Source organism: Astatotilapia calliptera, chromosome 22, assembly GCF_964374335.1.
Source record: "Astatotilapia calliptera chromosome 22, fAstCal68.1, whole genome shotgun sequence".
In the NCBI taxonomy this organism is placed as follows: Eukaryota; Metazoa; Chordata; class Actinopteri; order Cichliformes; family Cichlidae; genus Astatotilapia; species Astatotilapia calliptera.
Window position 1 is genome coordinate 21110079 of NC_137442.1, and position 27737 is coordinate 21137815.

The following is a 27737-nucleotide window of genomic DNA, read 5'->3' on the forward strand; positions in this document are numbered from 1 at the left end:
TGCTTACTTGCTTGTTTAATCCACCAAACACTGAGCTCAGGGGCCTTCATATCTTTGAGTATGTGTGTGTGTGTTCATGTAGACACTCTTACACTGTGTATACACAAGACATAACACAGTGTAGTAACATAAATCAATACCAAGTGTTTCCTCACTTACATACACAGAAACAGCCGCACTCATGCGTAGATATACATGCAGACAAACACTACCAGACATCTTTCACTGTTTTCATCAGTGCTCTTTGAAGCTTTTCATTTCCCTGCAGACGGTGGATTGAGAGCACTCTTCATGCTTAAGAAACTCTTTTCCAGGCTCTGAATGCTGATACTACATGTCAGCACTGCCTAAGCTCCTACAGAGTGTTAAGGCTCAAATGTAATGTAAGATTTCAATGTTGAAAAAGAAAATAAACACTTTAAGGGCTTTTTTCCCTTACAGATCCCCACATGGACATATAAACATAAGAATGGTGATTATATTAAATTTGTTAATCCATACATCGATTAGAGCCTGCTGTAAAATGAATCAAAATCAGCCTCTGTGGAGCACTAAGGCATCCATAACTTGCTGCTGATAGGATAAACGGTTGCAAAAGGATTACAAAGATGCGTGTGGCAGTAAAAAGAGCTCATCAATATTAAAATCTTTATAAATATTAGAAAGAGTCATTGGGTGGGTGGGAGTTATTTCTCAATCTGAGGGCTGCAACAGAGTCTTCAGCTCTTTATTGGTGCTTAGAATCGGATCCCAAGAGGAAGGAGGAGTGCATTTAACAACAGACATGCAGCAGACACATGCATGCCCATCTGTTAACAGTTAAATGGAAGCATAGCCCACAAGTCTTATATTCAACCTTTGGTCCTCTAAATAATCTCATGCAATCTTTGTCATGTTCAACATAATAAATAATAGTGACAGAAAGACAAATAATTCAGTTATCAAAGTTAACAGTATAGTAGTATGTGCTAAAACAATAATAATAATAAGGGTGGAGCTGGAGGATTACTGTTACAGCAGCCAAAAAAATAAACACAACATATAAAGTAGAAGAGCTTAGTATTATAAATACATTAATAATTAAAAAATAATAGAATAGCAATAATAATAAAATGAAGCAATAAAGTAATAATAAGTTTGCAAAATTGTGCTAAAGATGGAGTTGAATTAAATATAATAGGTTAAGCTTAATGAGTAGAAACATACATAAAATAAATACTGATGTCGTGGTGTGAGGCAGGAAAGATCTCCTGTATCTGTCAAAACTGCTTCCAGTCAAAGGTGCATCACATGCTGGGCACCCTCAAAAAGGATTGTCTTTATACATTCAGTAGGAGGAAGTTATACTGTGCAGATGACGGTGCTCTTGTGTGTTTAATGGTCAACTCCACCATCTGTAAATGGTAGCTTAATGTATGTAGATGGCACTGTTTTAACAACCGAGCCTGTTATGGAAATGGGACCATTCGATTGCGATGCATGTGACTGAATCAGGCCTGAGCCCTGCTATCTGGGAGATAGTTGGAGGGATGTGCAGGGAAAGATGAGGAGAAGATGTAGGGCACAGTAATGAGTAGAGCTGAGAGCAGAGGCACAGAAGTGTGTACGTGTGCATGTGGAGCGCGGGTACAAAGACAAGTGTACAAATATTTTCTGTATTTCATTACACAACTGATGATGGAAACTCACAGTATAAGCTAATTGTTGCATATCAAGCCTTTATCATTTCTGAATCATATGGAGATTATAAAATGTATTTGTGATGAGAAAGCAAATTTGCAGGGGGTAAAAGTAAAAGTAAGCTGCAGATGTTTCATGGAGCAGCTTCACTGGAAGTGTTCGAGTCTGTTGGTCATCAGCCAAAGACTGAATCAACAAATCCATTTGGGCCCAGTGCTTAATGGTTTTTGCCAATACTCATTATACAGTGTTTTGGGCATCAGAGAAGAGAAAAACTGCCTTGAATACATGCAGTGTAATGGCCTACATAAATATTTTTCATTTAAGTACTACTAAAAGCTGCAGTAATAAGTTGTTTCCGGTGACTTTCATTAGTCTCTTCATTTCTGAGAAACCCCGGCCTTCTCAGTCGTAGCGTTAGCCCCGCTGGATGCTCATACCTCACTAGTTTTGACATGTGACCTTGTTGCACTTGAGGCAAGATGGTGAGTAATTAAAAAAAAAAAAAAAAACCCAAACAGGGACAGATTTTGTCAGCATAACTTATCTGATGGCTTACTTTTAAAGAAATTATAATTTCAGCTCACCAGGCTGTCAAACTGATTTATTTCACACAAAGTTTAGGCATGGTTACCTAAATCTTATGTAACCGGCAGCATTAAAATAGCATTACTTATGTAAAGTAGCAGGTGAAGCGAGGACGGCTTCAACAACATGCTTAAGAGTTTCGGGTAGTCAGACGAAAGAAGATGGAAAGGATGTAAAAGGTGACAAATACAAGGCTGTAACCACCAGAGCATTGCTGGCGAGACCAAATCTAGGTTTGGGTGTCTTGTGTCTTCTACTTGTAATGAAAAGTAAATAAAAGCAACTGCTTTCTGCAGAAATTACTGGCAGGGGCAGTTTGATCATAGTTGAATCCAAGGGGGGATGTATCCCCTCCAACATGATTACAGCCTTTGATAATTAAATGTCACAGTTGGAGCCTGACAGGTTATCTGTTTTGTCCGTTTAGGCTATTCTGCAGCCTGTTAACTTCTCACTGGAGGGTGAATGCTAATAGCTGTATTGGCTTCACTGTAGGAGTGGCTAATTGCCTGTTCAGTTAGTCATTTCACCTCAGATACCGCTGCTGCGTTCGCACTGTACTTAAAGTGACATCTGTCACACATTTCACTGGTTTTGTGCGAGTTTGTATAGATATCAACCTTGACTAAAGTTTGTAGAAGTTCTGCTGGCTCTTTCCTGCTGTGCCTGCAGACTTGTGATGACAGCATGCAAATAAATGTCACTTTTACAAGACCTCGGGGACCCTTTACTAATATAAAACCTCTGTCATTTAAAAATGAATGACAGACAGACTGAAAACCAACCTTGGTTGCTTCTATTTATTCTTCATAAATGTGATAATATTAACCATCTGTGCTTTACAGTAAAGATTAAAAAATAGTGTGTGTGCTACTTGGATTTATATTTTGTGCTCTGTTTTAAATATTCATGCAGATAATTGTCTCCACGTGTGATTTTACATTTCCTCCTAAAGCAGACGGGAGAATACGCCACAGACGAGGAGGAGGCAGGAACAACAGTGGCGGGAGGAGAGAAGAGCATCGAAGTGTTTGACTTACCGGAGACGGAGGATATCTTGTCTCCGTCGGAGCTGGACGCCACTAAACTCTACCAGAAGTTCAGAGAGGTAACCTGAAACGCCGCTGAGTCTTGATTACATAACTGATGGGAGCCTACAGCATTTTTCTCTGTCAGTGGTTTGAAGCGTACATTGCAAATACACCCGCAAAGCCACCAGAATTGCTTAGCTACTGAAAAAAGGTAATTAAATTTAACAACAGAAGAGACAAACACAATAGAGCCTCTGCTTAACTTGGCAAAACGATGCTTTTGTTAAGATCTGCGATCCGCTTACCCTCCCTAATTGCTAATCTGAATGATTAGAGGTGTGAACACAAAGTGATGTAAGTCCTCATTACACCTAATTGCCCGTGTTTTTAGTCGAAACTCCCAGAATAAGAATGAGAGTGAACACCATAAAGCTGGTTTTGAACCAGATCTTGGCAGCGCTTCACACACTGGGTTCCTCAGAATAGAAGCTCTCTTTGTTGAACCTCTGCTACCTTCGCTAACAGTGAACTCACTTTGAAGATTACAGCAATGAAACAGAACATAAATTTACTGACAGTTAACTCATTTATGCTTTAATGCTGCTAAAAAGCTGGTAATATCGATCTCGCGCTCCAACACCGTTACCATCAGCGCTGTGGCACCACCGGCCTTCCACAATTGCTGTATGACACATTTAACAAATGGCTCCAGCTGCACTGCAGGCACTGCAGTGGATATCGAGTGAAAATATAATGTAATCCCTGGGCTCAGGGTGTGTGCTTTTACTCCATTTTGTCATTTTCTCTGCTTCTTGACCTCTCTCCCATAGTTCAGCTTTTCCCTTTCATTCTTAAACGCCTCTGTTTTTGGAGTCTTTTAGGAAGCAGTTGACTATGGGGCTGTCAGGCTTTTGTAAATGACAGAGAGAAAATGTGATGATACAAGATGCTGTTTGAAACAGCAATGATTAATTGTGCTATGAAAAAAATTGGCACGACCAAACTTGTGATGGCGTTGCTTTAAAACGGTCCCAGGTCTGCAACCATCTGCAGTCAGCTGTGACTTTAATGATGACAAAAAATGTTGATAAGAAACAGTCAGTTTCTGATTGAATTGAGTCGAATGGTTAAAGTTTGCAATTGTTGCAATCTTTCACTGATAATATGATGATTAATTGAGATAAATTGTCACTGTCTACATAGATTGACCCACATTGTAAATCTGTATTTATAATTTAGGCAGCAATTATTTTTAAACCTTCACCAATTTTTCTCATCTGACTGCAGTCAGTCAGAGTCCGAGTGCAGTGTATTCGCTTTGTGATCCACAGAGGTTGACGGTGTCGCGCGCTCACCCTCTGCAAACTACTCCTAAATGAAAAAGAAAATCTGCGCTATCACTGAGACACCACCACATTTTTTTTTGGTCTCAAGGAAGTTGCTGTCCTATTTTTACTCCAGTGTGAGTGAGCGATAAGTAAATTATCTATCAGATGTCCACTGATTTGTAGACACAGCCAAATATTCTCCCCCAGTTTTAGTCAAACCTCTTTAAAAAAAGGGGAGGATGACTCTTTATATTAGAAAATGAAAGCTCTGCAAAAATGTAACGCTCTGCAGGTCTAACACAGTCATTATCCCAACATGTACCCACTTTAGTCAGTCATTTCTTTTCCTTTGTTCCCTCTTAGACTTGCTGCATCACTGAGCTTTATTCAGACTCACTAGGTCCAAGGATTTCTAGAAGTTGTTAGAAGATGTTATGCAGAAGCAGATTAACTTTTGCACCAAAAGATTGGAACCTCGAAAGCTACACAACTACCTCTTGCTATTTTTGCACATGCACCAGAGCCCTGAAGTTTTCTTGGAGTTACATAGTAGCCGTGTGTTTAAGAACACACGTCGAACACCTGTCAGTCTCCTAATAAATAAGCTGTGTGATGTTGGATTGCACTGACGTGTGAACAGAACAGCTCATATCCTCTTGCATTCACTACTAGTGAGTGTGCATCATGCACTGCCTCCTATCCAGGCAGCTCCCTCTTCTCAGCCTCACAGAGTATTTCTAGCACTGCCACCTACTTCCTGCCGTGTGTGACATGTGAGAAAGGAGAAGTGTGAAAAATATCCTGATGTGATTCTACCAAAATTATTTGAAGTTGTGTGAAAACTTCTTAACTTGCGCTACTGAAACTTCACAGTAACTTTTGGTAAACTTTAAAGTGAATTTTTAAACAGAAGCAGAACTGTTGGTATTGTAACTAATTTCTGCCACTGGAGGTACATCAGCTCACACAGAGATAGTGAATGATTGCAACAAAGAAACACTTTTTCAGTATATACATATAAGAATTTGATATTTGCTTTCAAACATAATGAAAGAAGAATTTTTCAGGAGGAGTAATTAGAAAAAAGTATGAGTATCAGTATTAGTACTTTAAAAAAGTTCGGCCAGTGCTCTGTGTGTCACGCCTCTACTTTTCTCTCAGAGCTTTCACTTGTTTCCATATCCTGCTCTCTCTCTCTGCATCTCCTCTTCTCCTGTTTATGTCTGCTCAGTCATTATCTAACTTCCTGTCTGCCTCTAATGGACCACCCATATACACTTGTACATCTAACTAACACCTAAGTTTCTTAGATTTTTTTTTTTTAGTTTAGTTTTAGTTTTAACATTGCATTAAAAATGCAAAACGTTATTCCATGTTAGAAAATGTATGACTTTTTTTCCCTTTATGGCTTCTTTAAACTACTTAGCAATTCATGCATCCCTCAGCTTTCCTTGCCTCTCCTCTGAGAATGCATGTCAGTGCTGGAGCTGGGACGCTGTCAGGGGGAGGACAGAGTCGGCTGCCTCTGTCCATCACGCTGTATCGACGGCACAGAGAGCCTGCTCAGCCATCCATTTGATTCTTGACCGCCCTCTCTTTTCTCTCCTGTTTTCTTTTTTTCTCCTCCTCTGCTACCAACAGCTCCAAATCAAACACACGGTGACCGAGGCCGAGATCCAGAAACTGAAAAACAAGGTAAGGGATTAAAACCGTCTCTGGGCAATCAGGCGACTGGTTGTGGGTGTGTTTTGTCAGTGTTTACATGATTTTTAAATCAATGTGAGACTTGGGTCAGGATAGCCGGTGAGCAGCGGTTCAAGCTTGGTGGAAATGTTTGGGAGATAAACTTTGGTGTTATAAGCGAGAGATGTTTTACAGAAACAATCCACAGCTAAAATACTTTAAATACACTTTATACAACTATTGAAGGTAGTGTTGTCTCTTTGCATGACGCACTCAGTGTTGTCAGGGTCTCTGTGAATGCATTTGTGCCTGCATGCATATAAATAACGGTGTATTATTCATATGCAGTTTGATCAAAGTGGTGCCTATAAAGCTTTTTCCATGACAGTAACGATGTTCCTTGTGATGCAATTTGTACTCTTAATAAGTCTTTGCTCCAAAAAGGCAGTTTTATTAGCTTTTGCTTGCTGATTTTATAACTGTAGGTTTGATTTTGTCTTACTTTGAGACCTTCAAAACGTCCAACAAGCTCGTGTTTTAACAATTAAAAAACAGTCTATAACTTCTTACTTAATATTGGTTACATATCCTGTTAAAAGTGCCTGTTTTTTGGCATGTGTATATGTGTAATATGTTGTATATATAGTGTTGGACATTATTGGACAATGCTGATTTTGTCCTGCAGCTGGCATCAGTGGAGCGGGAAAAGCAGCGCTGGGAGAAGGAGAAGAGCCAGCTGAAGGCCAGCATCGAGGAGAACAAGGAAAGGATGTTGAAGCTGGAGAGCTACTGGATCGAGGCGCAGACGCTCTGCCACACCGTCAATGAACACCTGAAGGAGGCCCAGGCCCAGTACCAGGCTCTGGAGAAGAAGTACAACAAAGCCAAGAAGCTCATCAAAGACTTCCAGCAGAAGTGAGTGAACTCTGGTTAAACTGATCACATTGGACCGCTCACTGTGTTTATTTTTCTCGGTCATGAAATCTCAGTTACATTAAGCATTGGACCAATGACAGTGTTTTGGGTTCAACTGCTAATACAGTTTGAAAATGTAAGTCTGCTGGACACCGGCAGCAACTTAGGTTACTATAACTAATCATGCACTTTCTAATTAGGGTCATTTATCTGAGCTTACAACATTAGTCCAACTGAAAGAATGCTGAATGTACACAATTTAAAAAAAAATCATTGTAATTTATAGTCACATCTATGAGGTAACTTCAGTGAGGCTATTTATAGTCTTTTATATGATTATATAAATTATATATGATATTATATGATTATATATGATCTTGCAGGTATTTATGATGTCACATACTGGCAATCCCAGGTTCGGTTCACTATTTTCACTCAGTTTCAGATTTTAATGTGCTAATGTGTGCTAGCAGTTAATCAGAAATGATTTATGGAAGCTAGTGCATTGGGAAAACTAAAAACTGAACATCCGAGTGATTAAAAATGGGAAGGAGACAAGAATGTCCTAACAAAGTTTCATAGTTTCAAATTCTATGAATATTGCATTTTATGTAAGAAAAAAACATTGATTACTTCTTGAGGGACTGAAATCAGGGCAAAAAAAAAGACTTATGTGCGATAAATTTTGTCTAGTTAGCCATACTTCATACAAAATCAGTCTGTTTCCATATGTTACTGTAGCATAACTGAGTCAGAAACCTCTGCCTAGGTGCTTTCATTAAATGTACTCTTCTCAGCTTGCCGAGAGAAGCAACAGCTAAGAAGGAAACCTCACATTTATTATAACACTTCAACTCTTTCAAATGAGTACTTTAGCATTAATCCTACAAACATATGTTTTAATTAAAAAAAAACTTGGATGAATTCCTTTGTTTTTCCTTTTACAGCTACCCTCACTTCTCTCAGTGAACCTGAAAAACAATATCTACCTCATTTCCATCTGTGAGCTGGACCAACTATGTTTCTTTTAAGCCTTATCCCAGTTCAACAGTAAGAACTGTGTTTCCATTTTAATGCAGTGCAGCACTCCCTCCTTTTCTGTGCACTGATTTCAGAACCTCTCCTGCTCAGCTTCAGTGTGACTGGATATAATTGGCTGTGCCCCTGCAGGCCAAATGGAAGCAAAGCGGTGAAACAAACTCTCCATGCTGATCTGTACCTTCGGCCTGGGCTGCAGAGGAGAGAGACTGTGTGCCTTTCATTATGCAAACGTCCTCGCGTGCTCTTTCCTCCTTTGACCTGGAAATTGTTTCTGTCTCCCATCACGGAGGTCTTCAGATCCCCTTAAATGCACCTTTAAGGAGAGAGCATCCATCTGGAGGGGCTTAAAGTGAAAAAACACTGGTGTATCCTTCCTTGTGTCTCTCCCTCACATCCTCAGTGGGAGGACTTAAGATGTGATGAAGAAATGAGACAGGAAAGCAAATAGAGGGGGGTAAAGTAGAGGTAAAAGGGAAAAAAAAGATGTGTGTGTTAACCGGGAACAGCGTGATCGGGGTAAAATGAGTCATTCTGGCATCCTCAAACAGCCTCAACTCCCTTATTACCACAGCTGAGCGAGAGGCAAGGCACTATCACACATGATGAAATGTGCACATGCACATATTATAGCTGTATCTTGTTTCCTGTGTTAACACACATCTCCTCTCCCCCGCCTCCTGTTCCTCCAGAGAGGTAGAGTTCATCCAGAAGGAGGATGCAGAGAGGAGGCGGCTGGAGGAGGCTGAGAAAGCTCACCTGGCTGAGATCCAGGGACTGCAAGTCAGGGTAAGCTATCTTTTTTTTTTTTCTATCCACTTTTCATTTTTGCCATAACTGAATAGCTTCCTGCCTTGTAGCTGTTCAGAGTGGGCTTGTAAAATTAAGCTATTTGCCCTTAAATAACATTGAAAATATGCTAATGAGTGACACAGTCTGGCTTTGTGTGAAATTACATTCAAAGCCAATAATCAGCATGGACATAAAGATCTTTAGGAGCACCCCCCTGTGCTTTTTCTGCCACTTGGTGTTTCTTGTAATGTGCTCAGGCCCAGTGGTCACACTTTCTCACATGTCGTACTGCCTCTGCCGCCTCTTGTTTGCCGTTTCACTCTTTTCAATAAAAAGGAAGTGCGACACAAAGATAATCGTGCTGGTGTGAGGTTTAATCATCAACCTTTAGGCCTTTCTTCACAGCTGAATTGTCAATCAAGCCTTTATTTTTTGCATTCGACACTCATTCCTTTACTGGATTTCAAAGGGTAAATAGTCGAGGGTGGCACAGGTAAGAGTTTTGGAAAACAGTAGACTCTTTATACTCTGATACTCCCTCCGTACAACAACACACAGAGTCTCTGTTTAACTACACTGACATACTGGAACAATTGTACTATATGTTCAGATATTTGTACACACTTGGCCAACCCCTGAAACTGATTTCTAGGTCTGTGCTCCTTTGTTCAGCCCCTCATTCATCAAGGATATGAAACAAGCTATTTTAGGTCCACTACCTAAGCCAACTTTCTTCTGATTGGCTGTCCCTTGTAAACAAAAGGTTTGAGCAGCAGAGAGGTGGGGAGGCTTCTGTGTTTACAGCCAGAGCTGTCACTGCATTCCCTTCCCAATTCATGACTCAGGATTGTTTACGGGAAAACCCACTCGATTTGGATTTCCAACGCCAACTATACAATTGAAGATGGTGACAGTCCACATAAACACTGGTAAAACTGTAAAACCTTTCTTTTGTACACTGTTGTGGGCTGCAGTGGCTTATTCCTAGCTAGCTTTCTAAGGAGGAAATCTCCTTTTTCCTTGCTTTTTGTCGCCACTGTGGTATTACTGTGGAACGTGATTAACTCAGGAATTAGCTCCCTCTGAGCTCCAACATCTTCTGAGGTGCCAGAGCTGACCATATTAAGGATGTCCACCCTCAGTGACATCATACAGAACCGAGTCTAGTAAAACCTGCCTGAAACTGAGAGTTTGGAGTAATTTGAAACCTGAGCTTGTAGCTCATAGGGATTACATGCACAGATGCTGACCTCTTCATTTTAAACTTTTGTCATGTTTAATTTAATTGTAACAGTAAATATATGAAAATAAGAAAAAGAATTACAGGTCCACTTTTTTCAGATCAAGTATAAATGTGTTTTCTGATCATCTCAGCATGTCACCAATTGTTCCAGCGCTTTAAAGCAGCTGTTTGACAGGTATATGCCTACAGGTGATTAACATCAACCGGTTGGCCCCTCTCTACAGATTGCAACCTTAGAGTCGGAGCTAATGCAGCTGATGAAGCAGAACGGTATCCAGGTCAACAACAACAACAGCAGCAGTTCTGAGAGGCTCAGCGCTCAACAGCACAGCCCGAGCCGAGCTGCAACACAAGCCAGAGGTCTGTTTATGTGGGAACTGCCCATTATGGAAAAAGTATAATATCTCTATATGTTGTTGTTCTGCTTTTTGTTTGTTTGTTTTTCTTACCAAGAAGCTCAATGTCATTCACATCTGTAAGAATTTTATTGGAATTTAAAGGTGAACCAAGCAGCTAGCTAACTTAGCTTAGCAGTGGTTTTAATTTATCTTTTGATTAAAACTTTATTTAGTTTTAATCATAATTTACGCATCTAAATTCTTTTCGTTTTAGTCTTTTAAATATCACGAGATTATGATGAGAGATTCTCAACACAGTTTAGCATTTCCGTTTCCTTTACATTAATTGCAAAATGTGTCCGTCTGTCTGCTCTTCTCTTCCTCACAAGTGTTAAAAATTTGTCCCATTTTCATGTGAAACAGGGAGCATGGGTCCTAGTTGTAGCATAAAAACCAAAAACACAACTTAATAAATTCTGATTGGATCTTGTCTCTCCAGACTATTTCCATCTTGTTTTTGTCCCTGTGCATTAATTTTATTTAGTTATTGTCAAAAACTATGATGAAAATCACTGGTCAGTGAAATTAATACTGCTTAGCAGGTGTGGGAGTAGTGGGAGTAAAACCAGAGCTGCTACCAGTCCCTCTAAAGCTCACTAATGAATATGTCATATATTGGTTTGTTTTGTATGAATCAGTAAAAAACTGATAAATTAAAAAAGAAAAGCAATCATGGTGATTATTTGCCTTCTTTATTTACACTTCATTGATTGAACAAAGATCTTAAAATGCTGGTTAGCACATTTCGCTAGCTCTGGCTAGCCGTCGCTCTCTTAGCTTTTGAGCTAAGTTAGCTTGTTTAATGAATCTTGCAGTTTAATGATGATTTTGCTTTTAAAGTACATTAAAAAACATTGCATTATCCAGTTTTTTACTGTTAACTCACACACTCCATTGTAGATAATATAGAAATATCCATTTCATTTTAAAAATCCTCACACTTGAACCTCTGACTCCAGTTTCACTCTGAACTACTGCAAATAAAAACAAACAACTAATCAGTCCTGAGCCCATCTGTCAGGGTTTCTGTCAGGCTTTGTTCTCCTCAAGTCTTTTTAAGCTCCGCTGGCTTCATTTCAGTGGCTGTAACCGTCAGAACAGTAGAAGAAGCACCATATCTGGTGCAGTTCAGCGGATAGCAGAGTGATTGCATCAGCAGTGAGATGAATGATGCAGCCCATGTATGCTATATTAAAACAAGAGGGGCCAAGGGATACGGCTTGAACGGGATATAAAGGAGAGAGCACACGTGGGAGGAGAATACAGGGTCTGCTGAAATTATCTTTTTGAAATTTAAGTGATTCAGTCTTTGTTTCATCTGACAGCATCTCCATGCGCACTCAGGGAATGAGGAGAACGATGATAATTGTCTGCCTAATTAGAAGTGTCGCTCATGGGGGAAGTTTGGACGTTTTAACTGAGTTGATGGTTTTTTTTAATAGGTGTGTTTAATGTGGGTGTCGACACGGGGTCAGGGAAAATTAAGAAGTTTAAAAAAAGTAAAATTTAAAAAACAAACGTCACGGATGGACAGATGTCATCATGAAGGGATGTGCTCGGGTATACCAAAAGCTGTTTTTGCTCACCATTTCTTGTGTGTGTGGGTGTGACTCTAGACACGAAGGAGGGCTCTCCCCACTCACCCAGCAAAATAAAGGGCTACGGAGGAGTTCCCAGAGACAGCATCTGCTCCACAGACGAGGTTTGTATTAACATGTTTCCTTTACTCAGTGAAACCTTAACACAGTTACACGATTTCTTATTTAACAACTGTTGAAACATGAAACAGACGTGATGCAGACAGATGTGACTTTTAATCAAACGAGCTCCATTATTCTCATTAGCGTACTCTTACATTTAATATGTCTCAGATTTCACCACAGGGTGTTTGGTATGTGCGTGTTTGTGGGCCTTTAACCCCTGTCCATTCCACTTTATTCCTTCTAATGGATTAATTGCCGCTTGTTGCTCTGCCACTTTAATTGAGTGTGTGGTTCTGTCACAGCTTATTGTCTCTCCCAGTGTGATAATAACAGCTACAGTCTTTTTTTTCTGGATGAAAGGCTCGGGTTTGGCTAATGCTGTCACTTAACTCAGCAAGTTCCGATTAGATAAACAACTCGAGAACTGGATCAGAATTGGCAGGAACACAGAAGCTAAGGCACTGTGGCGCTTCCTGGGGAAAAGAGGGCAAGGAATTAGAAATGGTGAAAGTATGTCAAGTGACTTCTGTCAGATTAGTGCGCAGCTCTGGCTGCTCAGATCTCTTATTCTTTGATTGCACTTAATTTCCTCTTCGTTCTGTGGGAGTTCTTTGGAGGTTTTGCTTGTCTTTTCTTTCGCTCTCTCCTTAGTTACATTTTTCACATTTTTATGGTCTCTTAAATTAACTTGATGTTTCTTCTTCTCTCTGCTGTTAGATCTCTGAAGGTCGTGGAAGTCAATCCCACAGCCACTCTGGTCCGTTTCGTAGTGTGGCCTCTTGCGATGGAGGAGTTCCAGCACTTAGGGTCCAGGCCAGTGCAGAGGGCTCCCCCAGAAAAACACTCCACGGTTAGCACTCCTGGATCCTGATAATGCAGAACTCTTTTAAGCTCATCATTTGATGTAGGAGTAATGTCAGTGCGGGGCGTTTCTTATCACAGGTTCTCAGTCTCCGAGCCCCTCTCAGAGTTTGGAGGAGCAGAGACCAGCTCTGGACCCTGGGTAAGACAGCAGATGATGCAATGACATGTTAACTTTTTGAGTGAATTGATGCATCGTACGTTGTCCAGAGAAATGTCGTCAAATGAAGTTGATAAATGAAGTTGTTAATCAAACACAAGGATCACGTATAAAAGAGCAGTGCTGTGTACACTCACTGGGCACCTTATTAGGTACAGCTTACTCGTACTGGGCTGGATGCCCTTTTGGTAAGGTGCTAAAATGTTATGTTCAAGAAACCAGTTAGAAGTGATCTGAGCTTTGTGACATGGTGTCTTATCCTGCTGGAAGCAGCCATCAGTAGATGGGTAAACTGTGGTTATAAAAGGATGGACATGGTCAACAACAATACTCGAGTAGGCTGTGGCATTTAAGTGATGCTCAGTTGATGCTAAGGAATCCAAAATATATAAAGAAAATTCCCACACACCATTACGCCACCTGCAGCCTCAATAACTGGTAGAAAGCAGGATGCATCTATGCTTTTTTGCCAAATTCTGAACCCAACATTCAAATGTTGCAGCAGATCATCATTAGTTTCCTGTTCTTAGTTGACAAAAGTGGTACCCAGTGTGGTCTCCTGATGCTGTAAGCTCTAGAGATGCTATTCCAGGAACATCCAAGTTTCTGAAACTCCAGACTACCTGCAGCCACAGCCTACTCTGATGCTCAGTTTGGCTTCAGCAGATTTTCTTGCCATGCCTAAATACACTGAGTTGCTGCCACGTGATTGGCTGAATACACATTTGTCTTAACAAGCTGTTGAACAGGTGTACCTAAATGAACCAGATAAACATTTACAAACATGCTGAGCAATGAACACACATGAGCAGATAAAACATGCTGTATTTATTTACAGCTTTTATCGTCTGCAGTTTTAATCAGAATCAGAAATTCTTTATTAATCATGAAAGAAATTATAGGTTACAGCAGGCAGCACGCTAATGGCACGTGCGCATTTACAAAGGAACCCTCTGACCGAACTTTACACAAACATCACATTGGGAAGACATGTCAGAGAGGTAGGCTGATAGGAAAAAAACAACGAAAATACAAAACATGAGGTGAGAGGAGGAGAAAAAAAACTCAGACTGAGCTCCTACTGGGAGAACAGTTTGAGAACAGAAAAAAAACACCCCAGCACAAAAAGCACATGACTGTCAATACACCATAGAAACACAAGACAAGCAACTGGGGTGGGTAAGGGTAAGAGAGAGCCGGTGTAGACAGCACATCCGGTCCTGCAGCATGTCTGTGCTGGTCCAGTCAACCCGCCATCTACCCCGGAGAGGACAAGCATCGAAGGCGTTTGGAAATGGAGGGGGATGAGTGTGTATCAGTGTATGTGTGTGTGTGTGTGTCCTGAGTTTAGCTGAGAGAGTGTCCTTCGCCCTGCCAGGCTAAGTAAACAGTCTGTTCTCAGGGTGAAAATTTGTTTTGTTCAGCTCCAGCCTTGAGACCACAGCTGGCGCCTATATGGTAGCCGGATGAAATGATGGTAGCATTCCTTTAGTTCGAACAACTGCATGTCAATTTTACAGCCGCTCTAACAGTCCAACACTGGTCTCTCAATCTCCCGTTGGAGAGCCGCGAGTTTCTCCATGATGTTATCCAATTTTCGCTCATAGGTCTTAGTCTGAGTTTTCACTGCAGCCTCAAGCTTCAAGATCTTATCCGTGCAGCGTTCAATGAGCCTGTTTCGAGAAGTCACAAGTCGTCCCATCGCTTCAATCACAGCGGGCAGCCTTGTGGGGTTTTGAAGAGCCGATTCTGCTTTCTTTAATCTTCGATAAACCAGGGCCAAGCCAGCTCCGATCAGCAAGAACCCTGTTATCATGGTTCCGAAAAGGTAGATGTCTTCAATGTCCTCGATCGACAGCCGCGCCAGGCACAGGACCCTCCAGTTATTCCACTCGTCCATCGTGTATCCGGCAGGGAACGTCCCTCCAGGACACTCAGGCTCACCCGAGCCCAGGCTTCTCGTTGAGAAGAGGGTGTCAGTTGCATTCAGGGACCAGTTGATCAAATCCATAATTCCCCTTTTAGGTTTTAGAGAACAGACTGTGAGAGTGTTCCAGGGCAAGAGTAGAAAAGTAGACGAGACTAGACAAGGACACGAGAAGCCAAGCAGGGAAGATAAGGGAAAGGGGGAGGAGAAAAGTGCGACCGCCTTCGTCAGGAGTCAAGAGAGACAATTTAACAACTGATCTTTTATGGAAGTCATTTTGTATGAATAATTACTAAAGGTTCATAGTTAACAAAGCACATGAACAAATAATTGCATCACATATGTTACTCAACTCCACTCCACCTCCTCACAGGAAAACCAAAGTGAAGGACAAAGATCCCAGAGCTTCACCTGGAAACAGGTATTACTGTTTGCATTTTCCTTGTCTCCCTCCATCTAATAAACACGAGGATTTAAAATGTTTACTTCACGATGGCTGATTTCGGAACTCCCTGCTCCTCTTTCTGTCTCTCAGCTCCACAGAGCCGTCAGCAGAGAACAGTCCAGAGTACCTCAAGGCCAAGGTGTGTGAGGTTTGGTCATTGGTACCTTGGTAAATAGTGATTCTCTCTGAATAATAGTCTGCTTTGCCCTTTGTGGTGCACAATTATACATGCACTTAAAAAAGTCTTCTTGGCATCCGTGCAGTTTTTAACAAGTTCTGCATTTTCACTGCAGGTTACTGTTCACTTTGTAGCTTTAATGTACTGTGTAGTTTCTGTTGAACAGACTGCACTCACATGGCCACACTTCTTCTCCTATTCACATTATGTGGTATTGTATTCCTTTATGTTTAATAATAATGCTTCAAACAATTGAAATGGAAATAATTTTGTACCCCAAGATGTAATTTGGGGCTTATATAAAAGGAAATTACCTTGCCAAAGCCATAGAAATCCATAATTTGCTTTATAATTGCCCAATTAATTGTGTAACAGTCGATGAAACTCAGTAAAAAAAAAACATAATGATTTAGCAAACATATGATCTGATTTTAGGTGTTAATTTAACTTTAGCAGAAAAATCTGATCACAGTGTGAATGAGTTCATTTTCTAATGTGTATAAAATCAGTTAAACCTCATCCTGATACAATAAGATTAAAGTTGTAGGAACTTACGTGAAAACTGGCTAATCCTGTGTAATATCAGATGGGGTTACCATAGGATTAAAAAGGAGATTATTTTTGATCCTGCACCAGTTCAGTCCTCTCTCACTCCCAAGACACCCTCAGCTTAAGAAGAGTGCACATGAGAAGATAAATCTTAACAGAACTTCTTCTTAATTATGTTTTTATGGAGCTTTTAGGTAAGGAGTCCTCCCAGAAAGCTGACAGTCTAAGCCTGAGATTAGTCTCACTTTGACCTCAGATGGTACTGAGACTAAAAGGACTGAGTTAAGCTACTGTATGTTATTGAGCGTAAGAAATAGCTCTACACTCTTAGCCATATATCACCGAAACTATAAACCTGTGTATTTCAGGCGAAAAAAGGAACGTTCAGTAGCTCAAATAAAGTTTCTCTGCAGGGCAGTGTTGTGTCCACGTAAATTCCAGCCAAATTTATAGTTTGCATACTATTCAAGCATCTTTAAAAAATTACAGATATGCACACACTCCTTCTTGGAGCTTGTCAAACACCTAAAACATAATTTTTTTTAAAAACAGGGCGATGAAGCACATCAGTTACATTCTGGGAGAAAAAAACCTCCATTTTCTTGATTCATTCACTCCCCGTCCGCTCTCTCAGGTTAAAAAAATCATTCTTAAAATACATTTGTAACATCTACATCGTGTTGGGCTTCACATAACGCTGCACAGAAACATCAATAACAGAGAAGCGTTCCAACTAATCGGCTAAATTCAGCCGCAGAGCCAGTTGGCTCGCCACAAGTCTTACGAACGTGTTGTTGATTTCTTAGGCACCCACTTTGTGCGATGATCTGAGTGCCAGCAGCAGCAGCTCAGTAGAGATCAGCGGTCTGCTCAGTGAAGCCAAGATGTCAGGACGCTCACACACGCTGGTGCTGTCCTCAGATGAGGTACTAAATGTTCCCGAAACTTCTTCGTGGATGTTCAATATGGAAACACAAACCATAAATACAAGCTTATTTATCTTCGCTGGTTCAAATCAGCCCATGCATAAAGTGTGTAATCTTATAGAAAACATCCAGAAAGTTTTTCTTTTTTTTTCTTTACATTATTGCACGAAAGCTTATCTTGTTTTTACTGCAGAAAAGCACTTTTTTTTTATTTGCAAGGCTACCACAGAGGTAGCTTTTTCATTTCTGTTCTGTTAACTACCCAATCATTTTCTGTTGTTTTCTATGCTGCAACATTCAGAGTCTGGATATGATAGATGATGAGGTGAGACTGAGGTTCTTTTAATGCATGCGTGTCTCTGTGTCTGTTGAGCTGTGTGTAAACCATTTGTCTGTGTCTCACTGCTACACATCTTTGGTGAGGAACGATCTTTTTTCTCTTCATGGCCCCCAGAATTTCAGTATTTCTACGTGCTGAATGTAGGCATCGGTGGAATTTTTGATGTTGTTGACTGGGTTTGAGCCCATTATTCATCCAAATTAAGCACTAAAGATGGAGCTGATAGGTTTTTTTATCGTATGTCCTTCTTTTCCTTGTCATGTATGTTCAGATGCTAGACGAGGGGCAGTTTTCAAAGCAGTACCAGTGGCAGAACCGCAGCATTACCGAATGGACTTCACAGCAAGTGGCCCACTGGCTTATGGGCCTAAACTTAGAACACCATATTCCAGAATTCACTGCCAAAAATATAGATGGAGTGCAGCTGCTTCAGCTGAATAGTGCTGAGCTCAAGGTAACAGAAACCTTTTTGTTATTAAATGCATCTTAATTAGATTTCGAATACAGATCACATCACAATGACCCAGTCAAAGTCCTCAAAGATAACAACGTAATTAAAAGGCTATGCCAGGACCTTAAGAGGGCTGTTTATAAATGAAACCTCCATAAAGAGTAGATAATGAATTCCTTCACAATTATGTGAGAGACTGATACATGTTTTCAGAAAACTATGACTTCATTGCTGCTAAAAGTAGTTCCAAGGGTATAGGCCTAACAATAAAGTGTTTTTATGAGATGAGCATAACTGGTCTGGCAAAAGAAATATAAAGGATAAAAAAAAAATAAAGCGAAATAATTATACTTATGAGATAAATATAAAACAATTTTTGCTAATTTGTTTCAGGCTCTTGGGGTCACTTCTTCCCAGGATCGAACACTGATCAAGAAGAAGATCAAAGACCTCAAAGTTATGATGGAAAAGGCCAAGAGGAACCAAGAAAAGATGGAGAAACAGCGCGAAAAGCTGCGGAAGAGAGAGCTGGAGCAGCAGCAGAAAGATGCACGTAAAGAAAGTGCGGCGGAGTGAAACGAGCCCCCAGATTACCTCCCGCTTTACTGTAGCACCACATCAAGTAGCATCTCGCAGAACAGAACGTCAGCAGGCCCCACAAACGAAACCCGAGGGACGCCCGCTCAGTAGTTCAGTAGTTCTGAAAGGTGGAGCTCCACACCCAGCTGCCAGTTGTTGTTGAGTGACCTTTTCACCAACCAAACGAAACCAAAAGGATCAGTTGGATAACAGAATGGTGCCCTTCATTTGCTTCATTTTACACCCATCCTGTGTTTTTAGCCAGAATTTTTGGATTCTGTTTTGCTGTTTATAGCTGTAAATTGGTTTTATTTATTCATATCCAGAGTGCGCCTGTGAAAAGTTTATCTCTGTAACCTACCACATCATCTCCAGAGACTTCTCTTACCCATCATAGCACCTTTAGACATAGACATGTACAGTGATAAATAAGGATGTAGATGATGTGCCATTTCAATAGACTTATGTATATCCTGCTCAAATCTAAAGATCAGCGGAATCTCTTTATGGCTTTTACGAAGCACATACAGTTCAGGTCTTTGTGTTGGATTACATGAGGCAGTGTTCATCTCCCACCACCAGGTGTCCCCATGCTGCTTACTTTCACTACTGAATAAGGCAACACTGGAACTTCCCTAAAGGAATTGAACTGGAAATTAAAGGTTCGCCGGGAGAAACGAGCGCTTTGATTTCTTGTAAGAACACTGGAAGTGCAACCACTGTAAATTTGACCTGCGTACTGGCTTACAGTGCCCCTTACCGTATACATGTACCATACTCAAGCCGTTTAAAGTATAAATGATGAAGACATACTAAACTGACTGGACTTGTTCTAATAGAGATTTCAGGTACTGTGTAATTATTACATTTGTAACTTACCTAACCCGAACCACAAAAAACAGAAAAGTTGATAAAAATGAAACTTCTTGCTTAAATGCATAATGTTGCTTTGACTCCCCCTTGTAACCTGCTTTTGACCTCTTTTTATATTCTCTCAGTAACAAAGTAATACCTGCCGCTGCCTTTAGAAATTTCAGCTTAGTAGAATTTTTCCAAACTCTGCCCTCTTCTGTGCAAGCGTCAGGACACATACGATAGACTAAACGACGTCCTCATTCGTGTCATTTTATTATCTCCGATGCTTTGTCATGCAGATTTCTCTGGAATGTCCTGAAAATAACATTTTGTAATGCTGCCATAAAGATGCTTTGTGCGACACCTAAAGTGCAGAAACTGTCCTTAAAGATGATCTCACCTAAAACTTTGATGTTACAGTGGAATTGAACTTTACAGCCGGAATATATTTTGGACTTTATTCTGAAATTGGTTCATCATTGTTGGAACGATTTATTTTAAGATTTCAAAGCTCAACGAGAGACATTTTGCCTGTGTTACTTCTTTATCATTCCCAGGAATTATTTTATAGGTTTACATTAAATGTAGAGACACCACAGCCACCATGAGAGATATGCAGGCAGCTGTGATGATATCTTTATCTTAATGACCCTGTCTGGTGTGCTGCTAACAGGCTGAGAAGAATAGATGGGGTATCAGTGCGGGTATACATGATAGTAGATTGTGTTATTATTTATTTATTTCTGTATTTAATGAAGCAGTGTACTATTGTTTATGATAATGAAATAAGAGGATTATTAACATTTAATAATTATTTATCCAGAATTGTATGATTACCTACTTTTGCCAAACGTGATCAGAAAGTGATTTCAATTCAAATGGCTGTTATCAAATGAAGGATTTAAAGGTCGATATTGCAACGAGAGAAAAAAGTCAGTAGTATAGTCCCATTGTGCTTGTGGTTTTCCTCTAATACCACCATAGTGCTGCTCCCGTGCTACTCTAATAAACTGCTCATGATGTATTCTCATGAAATGTTTTGTAACACTTGAATCCTTCTATTAATACCCCTCCACACACACCCTGACAAACCAGTCAGCAGACTCTTTTGTATGTATAGTTAAACACTGAAAGCAATATGCTGTAAGAGTCCTAAAGAAGCCTTGTTTTGTATTGTGTCAATGTGGGTGCGCTGTTTTCCAGAGGGCTGAGGATGCTTAAAGGTCAGACCTGAGCTAAATACGGGATTCCAAATCTTTTCTATGTGCTTGACCGATCTTGCCAGGCGTGATGAAACCATCGTATACATGGGACCTCAGTGCTCCCGGCGGGCAGAGACACAGATGAATCATGTCTGGAAGGTTTTTTCTTTTTTATGTATGTAGGGATAGCAAAAAGATATTTGCCACAAACTGCTAGCCATGCTTTCACTTTAAAAAAAAGCTGTGCTTATTCTCCTCCTCCTTTTTTTGTCATTGCCTTGCTGTCACATTCTGAAAACTTTGAAAGGGCAGCTACCTGTCACACTGAATAAAATGTGCAGCCACTGTCCACAGTTTGCTTTTGTTTCTTCTTCTTTTTTCTTCTTCTGCATGTGTCCTATTCAGTCAGACACGCACATAAAAATATTAGAGTTGTTTTTTTTCTCTCAGGTTCATAAAGCTGATTATTTTTTACCACATCCACTGATAGAAGGGATACAATACAATGCCCTTCTGTCACTGGACACCCCCCAGCACACTAACTGGTCTAGAGTCAGCCAGCTTTAGCTTTCCCATCCCACCCTCTATGCTTTCTATTTATGTTCATCCTAATTTCTCTCCAGGACTATTTTCTCCCAGTGACGACGCACTGCTGTCACTTGTTGCCCCTCTTCATCTGCTTTATTTTTGTCTTCTTTCTCTATGCAACTCCTATGGCCGGGCTGATGGAGTTGTTGCAATGGTTGGTATGCTGGAATCCTTCATCGTCAACATTTGTGCGTTGCTTTCCAACATACTCCATGCTTTATGGACAATATTAGCGTCTAAGCCAGACGATTTGGCAGCGTTAGGGCCTTTGGACAGAGATTTCATGGAGGATTTGAGTCCCAGAAAACTGGCTGAAAAACAGCTGAAGCAACGGTTCCTGGAGGCCTTGCAGACCAACAACGCACAGGAAGTCCTTGAGATTTTACAAACCAGCAAACTAGACATTGACGTTGTGTTGGAGGTGGAAGATCCCAGCATGGTCCTCGCCTCGTACAAACAAGGTGCAGGAAAACTGTGTGTGTTTGTGAGTGTGTGTGTGTGTGCTGAGTATAAATGCAGATCGTGAGATTTCTCACACTTCTCCATTGTTGGTAAGCAGTCCGGTAAGTTGACCACTAGGTGGTGCAAAACTTCCATAGAACCATAGTACGTAGGATGGATTATTGCACACACTTTAATGCAATATATTGGATTGTGTGTGTGTAACTCAAACATTACAAAGCACTTAGATGAAACTGCTGTAATTATGAAGAATTAAAAGTACAAAAACTTTACTGTTGCTGAAAGTTACTTCCTCTCTTTTAGGATACTGGCTACCCGGCTACAAACTGGAAAAGTCCTGGGCCATGGGTATCCATGTATGTGTAATGTACAATGCTGTGGAGACAGCACTGGTACTCCTTCAGAAAGGCGCAGCTGTCAATCAGATGCCCAATGGGAAGACGCCTCTGCACGTGGCCTGCGAGGTGTCCAATGGAGACTGTGTGCCCTTGCTTTTGGCTCACGGGGCAAAGGTCAACAGCCTGTCTCTGAGCGGGCACACACCGCTGCACTACTGCATTACCCGGGAGTCTGTAGAGTGTGCCAAGCAACTTATCCTCAAAGGTGAGAAGGCAAAGGTAGAAGCACAAATACAGTCACTGCAGAAACCACTAAAACAACAACCAAATGTTTTTTTCCCTCTCATGGAGGTGCAAAAGTCAACAAAGCAAGCCACAACAACGCAGAGGACACACCTCTACACACGGCAGCCAGATTCGGTGTTCCGGAGCTGGTGGCTCTCTATTTGGCTCATGGAGCATCTGTGAATGCAGTGAACTCTCTGCAGGAGACTCCTCTGATGACTGCAGCCTTCTGGGCTTTTGACACTAAGGAGCAAACCTACAGCCAAGACCATCATCTAGTCTGTCGCCTCCTGCTGGACTATCAAGCTGGTAAGACGTTCTAGATAGGTTTCCTTGACTTTGACTTTAACCCCCCCCCCCTTTACTTCCACTGCAATGTTTCAGATTTGATTTCTGTTGCAGATCCCAACATTCAGGAGGCAGACCACAAAACAGCTCTTCACAAAGCTGCCTGGAACTGCGATCACGTCCTGATAAAGATGCTGCTGGAGGCTGGGGCAGATTCTCGAGCCATGGACATCAACGGCTGTTCTCCCATTCAGTATCTCCTTAAAGTGACGGAAGTCAGGCCTATGGCCATGCCAGACCTCTGCTTTCAGCTGCTGCTCAACTACAATGCAGCACGGATTTACCCACCACAGTTCCACAAGGTAGAGAAGATGATGATGTGGGTTTGTGCTGAAATGATCTGCGTTATACTATATGTTTAACCACAAAGTCTTTAATGTTTTGCACAGGTGTTCCAGAACTGCCATGACTACCCCAGAGTTGTAGAAATCTTGGTTAACTCCTATAGCAGTTTAAAACCCACAAGGAAGTGGAGAGCTGCTCTTCCTGATGACTGCTACAAGGTAGAGCTAATAAAGACTGTTTTCTTTAAATACAATACACACACACTGACTGAAATTAAAAAGGAAAAAACGTAATCCTGTGTAAGAAATCTCATTTATAATTTAAAAAATTGTAAAAACTGAAAAGAATGTTAAAAGATGAAATATTTATAGATGAACAAATTCAAAGCTATCTGATGCCTCTCAACTGTTAATTAGTGTATTGCCCCTTTAAATTCAGCTTACATTAGCTGAATATGACTGAGTGTGCCCTCTCATTGAAGTTAAACAAAAGCGTCTGTTTCTTTTTGTCTCCTCAGCGCCATAAAGACTTCTACGACTCCCTGTTTGCTGTTTGCACTGACGCTCCTCGCAGTCTGCTTCACCTCTCCAGATGTGCCATCAGAGCTGCCCTGGGCAGTTTCTGTGACAGAGGAGTAGCACAGCTGCCTCTGCCATTATCCATGAAGAAATATTTATTACTAGAACCTGAGGGGATACTGTACTGATAGAGACTCTGGTGTTCTGATGTGCAGAATGAGGCCTAATGACCTGAATAGAAACATTTATTAAGTGCCTCTCCGCTAACTGTGGAAATGAAAAGTGGTGCAAGATGTAACATCATCATCATTAACATTTTATTTATTTAAACCTCAGAAAGCACAGAAAAAGAACAAAAAAAGGTATTTTTTGTGCTTGCAGGATGAGCCATTTCTGTGTTTTAGTTAATAGCTGCTAACATTCCAGGACAGCTGGCGGGTCGGAGGGGAGATTTGTTAAAATAGCTTTAAGATGCTTCCAGATGTTAAATCCTCCTCATTGGTGTTTTTGTTGTATAGATGGCAATGGTGTGTCTAGTCTGAATCTTAAGGCATAGTGATATATGTAATACATATAAAGGCTTGATAGTGGAGCTAGGGCCTGCCCAAAAAATAACTTCCCTGTAATATATTGTGAGAAAATTCTTACCGAAATTTTGTTTCTTGTAAATAGTGAAAAATATATAAAGTAAGTTCTTTTTTTTCCAACCCAAACGACTCCTAGTGTTGCCTTCTCTCTGTTAGGTTGTTATTATGAGAACAAACTACCACATTCAGAATTTCTTGCATTCAAAAATAACAACCATTTGGTCTTTTCAAAGATAAGGACCAAATTATGGGGGCGTTAAAAGTTAAATGAGAGCTGTGGATTGACATTTTTGTCTGTATAAAGAGAAGGTGTCCAATTAGAAGGACAGAGCTTCGAACACTGCCTGTCGTGACACAGTGCACCCTGAAAACAAAAGCAGCTTCATGATTAATCAGTAGTGCAAATAACACAGCCAAGGTTTCTACAGCGTCTGAACCCACTGAAAGAGGTTATTAGTAGTTAATTTGCTCCATATCAATTTTTGAGGATATAAATGTAGAATATATTGAAAAAATGAAACTAAACGTGACGTCATGCGGGGAGAGATCGTTTTAGATATATTGCTATGTTGACACCTTTACTAGCCTGGTGAGTCTGAAATTAATTTTATTAAAAAGAAACAGTTTGATTATCAGCGTCTCGTTTCTGCCAACACCCAGAGGAGTCTGAGATAATGGGATCTATAGGTCATTTTTGTAATGACCCAATAAAAGACTAAAAATGAGATGTACGAAGCTCTAGATCACTTACATTAATGACTAAGGTGATGATAACAGAAAAGCAAAAAGAAAGAAGTTTTAAAGCAGTGACAGCATCACTCCCTAACCCTTAAATGTTTAATCGACAAATGTGCAAATGTTTGCATTTACTTTATTCTTTAGAGTGACAGAGGGACCTTTAGCCACCCAAAAAGAAGCATCTAAAGTGTCTTTAGTGCGAGTCTCTTTGCTGTAGCTATTTTCCACCTGTGCAGTGTTGACCAGATTCTCTCTCTATGGACAGCCCATGCAGAGAAGGCTCCAAATCTACCCGGCAACCAGCCTTAATGCGCACTCTCAAACTCATGTTCCACTTTCAGGAGAACTAACACTTGACAAAACCCTCCGGAACAAGTGCTTGTTTTTCCAGTGGACTGCTTGTAGCCAAAAAAAAGGAAAACACTGTCTGCAGTGCAAGAAAGCACCCGACGCCCTCAGATCAGAGATAACTTCTTAAAAAGGAAGAAGAAGAACTTAATATTATTTTCAGGTTTTACCAGAATGAGCACAGTAAATCCTCTCCTAGAGGAAACTGTTCTGAAAGGTGTCAAGTCTGCCTTTAATCCTTTACAGAACATGGCCCAGTCCTTTCACAACAGCATGCTGTAATGATGTCTGTCTATTTCATCCAGATGCTGAGTCACCGGGAGAAAGACTAATGTACAACAGAGGAAAGAAGTCATTAGACTGAGGCAGACTGGAGGAGACGCTAGAGGAGATAAATGAACTGTCAACCTAATGAAACGTTAAGATTAAAGCTTCGTGCTTGGTATTTTTGTGTCGTCTCTAATGATGCATTATAGAGACACACAAAATGAATATCTGAGGCGAGGAGAAGTCATTTTAAAATATTCAGAAAACCATCTACAAAATATTTATTGTTTGGATGATCACACTTTCAGTACTTGAAAGTGTGATTATAATACGGTGTCAAAGTTTTGAGCCTATAATAGTTGAGATATTGACACAACAACTTGGTACATCTTGGCATGAAGTGCAGTGTGTCCTTAAAAATGGGCAGGAAACTGGACAAAAGTAGCACATCTAAAATAAAATTTTAAAAAATCTAGCTACAGCATTTGAAATTATCTGAAAGTCATGTCCTTAAAAAACAGGGAAAAAAATCCAGCAAAGGCCCGACACTGGACCAGAAGCCTCATCAGAAATGAGCAGAAATGAAGCTATTCTTAAAGAACAGTGAGAAAAGGCAGCAGTAGGCCACGGTCAGCCATGGATTGGCCTCCCCAGAGCCCAGACCTCAGCATTACTGAGGCAGTGTGGGAACAAAAGGCAGCCAACATCCAAAGAAGAGCTTTGATTGTCCTTCAAGAAGCCTGGAGAAGTATTCCTTGGCTGCTCCTTCATCCATAAGGGGTCGCCACAGCTGCTTGAAGAAATTACAAGACCGCTTGCCTAAGGGAGCTTCTGCTCAGTAGTGCAGTTGCAAATAAATGAAATGTGAACAAAAGAGCAGAAGTTGTTTATAACCAGTAATTCAGATAGAAAGGTACAGTCATTATGAACCTTACAGCAGTCTATAGGTCATGTGGAGGTGTCTGTACTGGACCTCTGTTTTGTACTTTTTGGACAACCCAGCATTACCAAACATTACCAAAAATTGCAGCTTGAATCCATCCATGAATCCTTTTTAGTACCTGCATATCCAGTTCAGTGGAAGGAGGCCTGGAGATGGTCCCAGCCATCCTGGGCCACTCCATCTGTGAAGTCTCAAAATTAAACAAGACAGTCGATCTCTTTATGCACCAAAAGTGTCTGCTGCAGCTTTTCAGTACTGGCATGTCAACTTTATAAGTAAACAAACAGTGTCAACAGTAGAAAGGTTAAATCCAGGCGAACTCGTGCCCCGGCACGTTGCACAGTCGAACACGGAACAAAGCTAATATTTGTGCTGTGATATTTGTCTTCACTTGTATTTCTTAACTTTCTATGCCAAGATTCACAGCAGAGATCCAAACCAAGTGTCTGACGTAGCCTTCTGATTTGCCTGTGTTCATATTCTGTAGAGGGAACATTGTTAGGATGACTGAAGGACCAGGACCCGAGTGGCCTAATTCTAAAAATATACCAGTGAGGATTACGTCGGAGAAAAGGTTGTAACGGTGGACCCAAGAAATACCAGCCGGAGCGACTTTTGACAGTGCAGAACTTTTTATTAAGCTCGGGTTGTAGTGGACACATATACTCCGCGCTCTCTTTCTCTGCTGTCACGTTCCTTCTCCGTCTGTCACTGCCAACACATAAAGAGACACAATCACTGTCAGATCCCAGCACACCTGTTCACCCCGCCCCTGCGCCGCCCCGGGAGCTCACTGCGTCACGCCTCCTCTGCAGCTGGCCAAGGACCACACCCACGCCACAAAGGTCTTTGCTTTTATTGATCTTATACTTAGTCTTACTCTCTCTTATCTTTCAGATCGACCTTGCATAATCCTGTATTTGTATGATGATGGCAGTAAACTGTAAAACAGAACAGAGTGACACAAACAAACAAAGAGAAACCAAACTAGAAAGGAGCACCGCATTTGTGGGCACACAGAGGAAGCTGCAAAACAAGACAGCCTGTTCTCGGCCTCTATTGGAAGGCGGCCACAGAAAGCCAATGGACTGCGTCTATTATGGCGACTTACAAACAGCAAAGTTTCCTAAAACGAGCTGTGGAAAAAGAGAAGGGAGA

General features: G+C 40.9%; 2 protein-coding genes and 1 long non-coding RNA gene across 6 annotated transcripts in view; all 3 read left to right on the forward strand.

Annotated features, from left to right (window-relative positions):
- Window positions 1–20130, forward strand: part of ppp1r9a (protein phosphatase 1, regulatory subunit 9A) — a 46218-nt gene extending 26088 nt beyond the window's left edge. The window contains exons 7-20 of one of the 4 annotated variants that reach the window (XM_026156105.2): window positions 3224–3376; window positions 6269–6322; window positions 6996–7225; window positions 8956–9052; window positions 10523–10658; window positions 12313–12398; window positions 13117–13249; window positions 13342–13402; window positions 15721–15768; window positions 15883–15931; window positions 17326–17445; window positions 17747–17770; window positions 18057–18239; window positions 18630–20130. In XM_026156105.2, the coding sequence (XP_026011890.1) occupies window positions 3224–3376; window positions 6269–6322; window positions 6996–7225; window positions 8956–9052; window positions 10523–10658; window positions 12313–12398; window positions 13117–13249; window positions 13342–13402; window positions 15721–15768; window positions 15883–15931; window positions 17326–17445; window positions 17747–17770; window positions 18057–18239; window positions 18630–18812 (1557 nt within the window). In that variant the 3' untranslated portion in view covers window positions 18813–20130. The remainder of the gene's footprint in view (window positions 1–3223; window positions 3377–6268; window positions 6323–6995; window positions 7226–8955; window positions 9053–10522; window positions 10659–12312; window positions 12399–13116; window positions 13250–13341; window positions 13403–15720; window positions 15769–15882; window positions 15932–17325; window positions 17446–17746; window positions 17771–18056; window positions 18240–18629) is intronic. The other 3 variants (XM_026156110.2, XM_026156111.2, XM_026156112.2) reach the window with 3 other exon arrangements.
- Window positions 20131–21231: 1101 nt separating this feature from the next.
- On the forward strand, window positions 21232–24403 carry asb4 (ankyrin repeat and SOCS box containing 4). Its single transcript, XM_026156114.2, has 6 exons — window positions 21232–21921; window positions 22226–22525; window positions 22612–22854; window positions 22948–23195; window positions 23283–23396; window positions 23696–24403. Exons 1-6 carry the CDS (start codon window positions 21378–21380, stop codon window positions 23882–23884), a joined length of 1638 nt encoding a protein of 545 aa, XP_026011899.1. The 5' UTR covers window positions 21232–21377; the 3' UTR covers window positions 23885–24403.
- Window positions 24404–26892: 2489 nt separating this feature from the next.
- Window positions 26893–27683, forward strand: LOC145423485 (uncharacterized). The gene is made up of 2 exons (XR_013904545.1): window positions 26893–27153; window positions 27425–27683. It is a non-coding gene; the product is annotated as an uncharacterized LOC145423485 (long non-coding RNA).
- The last annotated feature ends 54 nt before the right edge of the window (window positions 27684–27737 follow it).

Excerpts from the sequence above, each read along its gene's own strand:
- asb4 (XM_026156114.2), top strand. The coding sequence starts at position 21,378 with ATGCCCTTCTGTCACTGGACACCCCCCAGCACACTAACTGGTCTAGAG. Across the intron at positions 21,922-22,225 it reads CCTCGCCTCGTACAAACAAG|GATACTGGCTACCCGGCTAC; the intron begins GTGCAGGAAAAC and ends CCTCTCTTTTAG. Across the intron at positions 22,855-22,947 it reads CCTGCTGGACTATCAAGCTG|ATCCCAACATTCAGGAGGCA; the intron begins GTAAGACGTTCT and ends TTTCTGTTGCAG.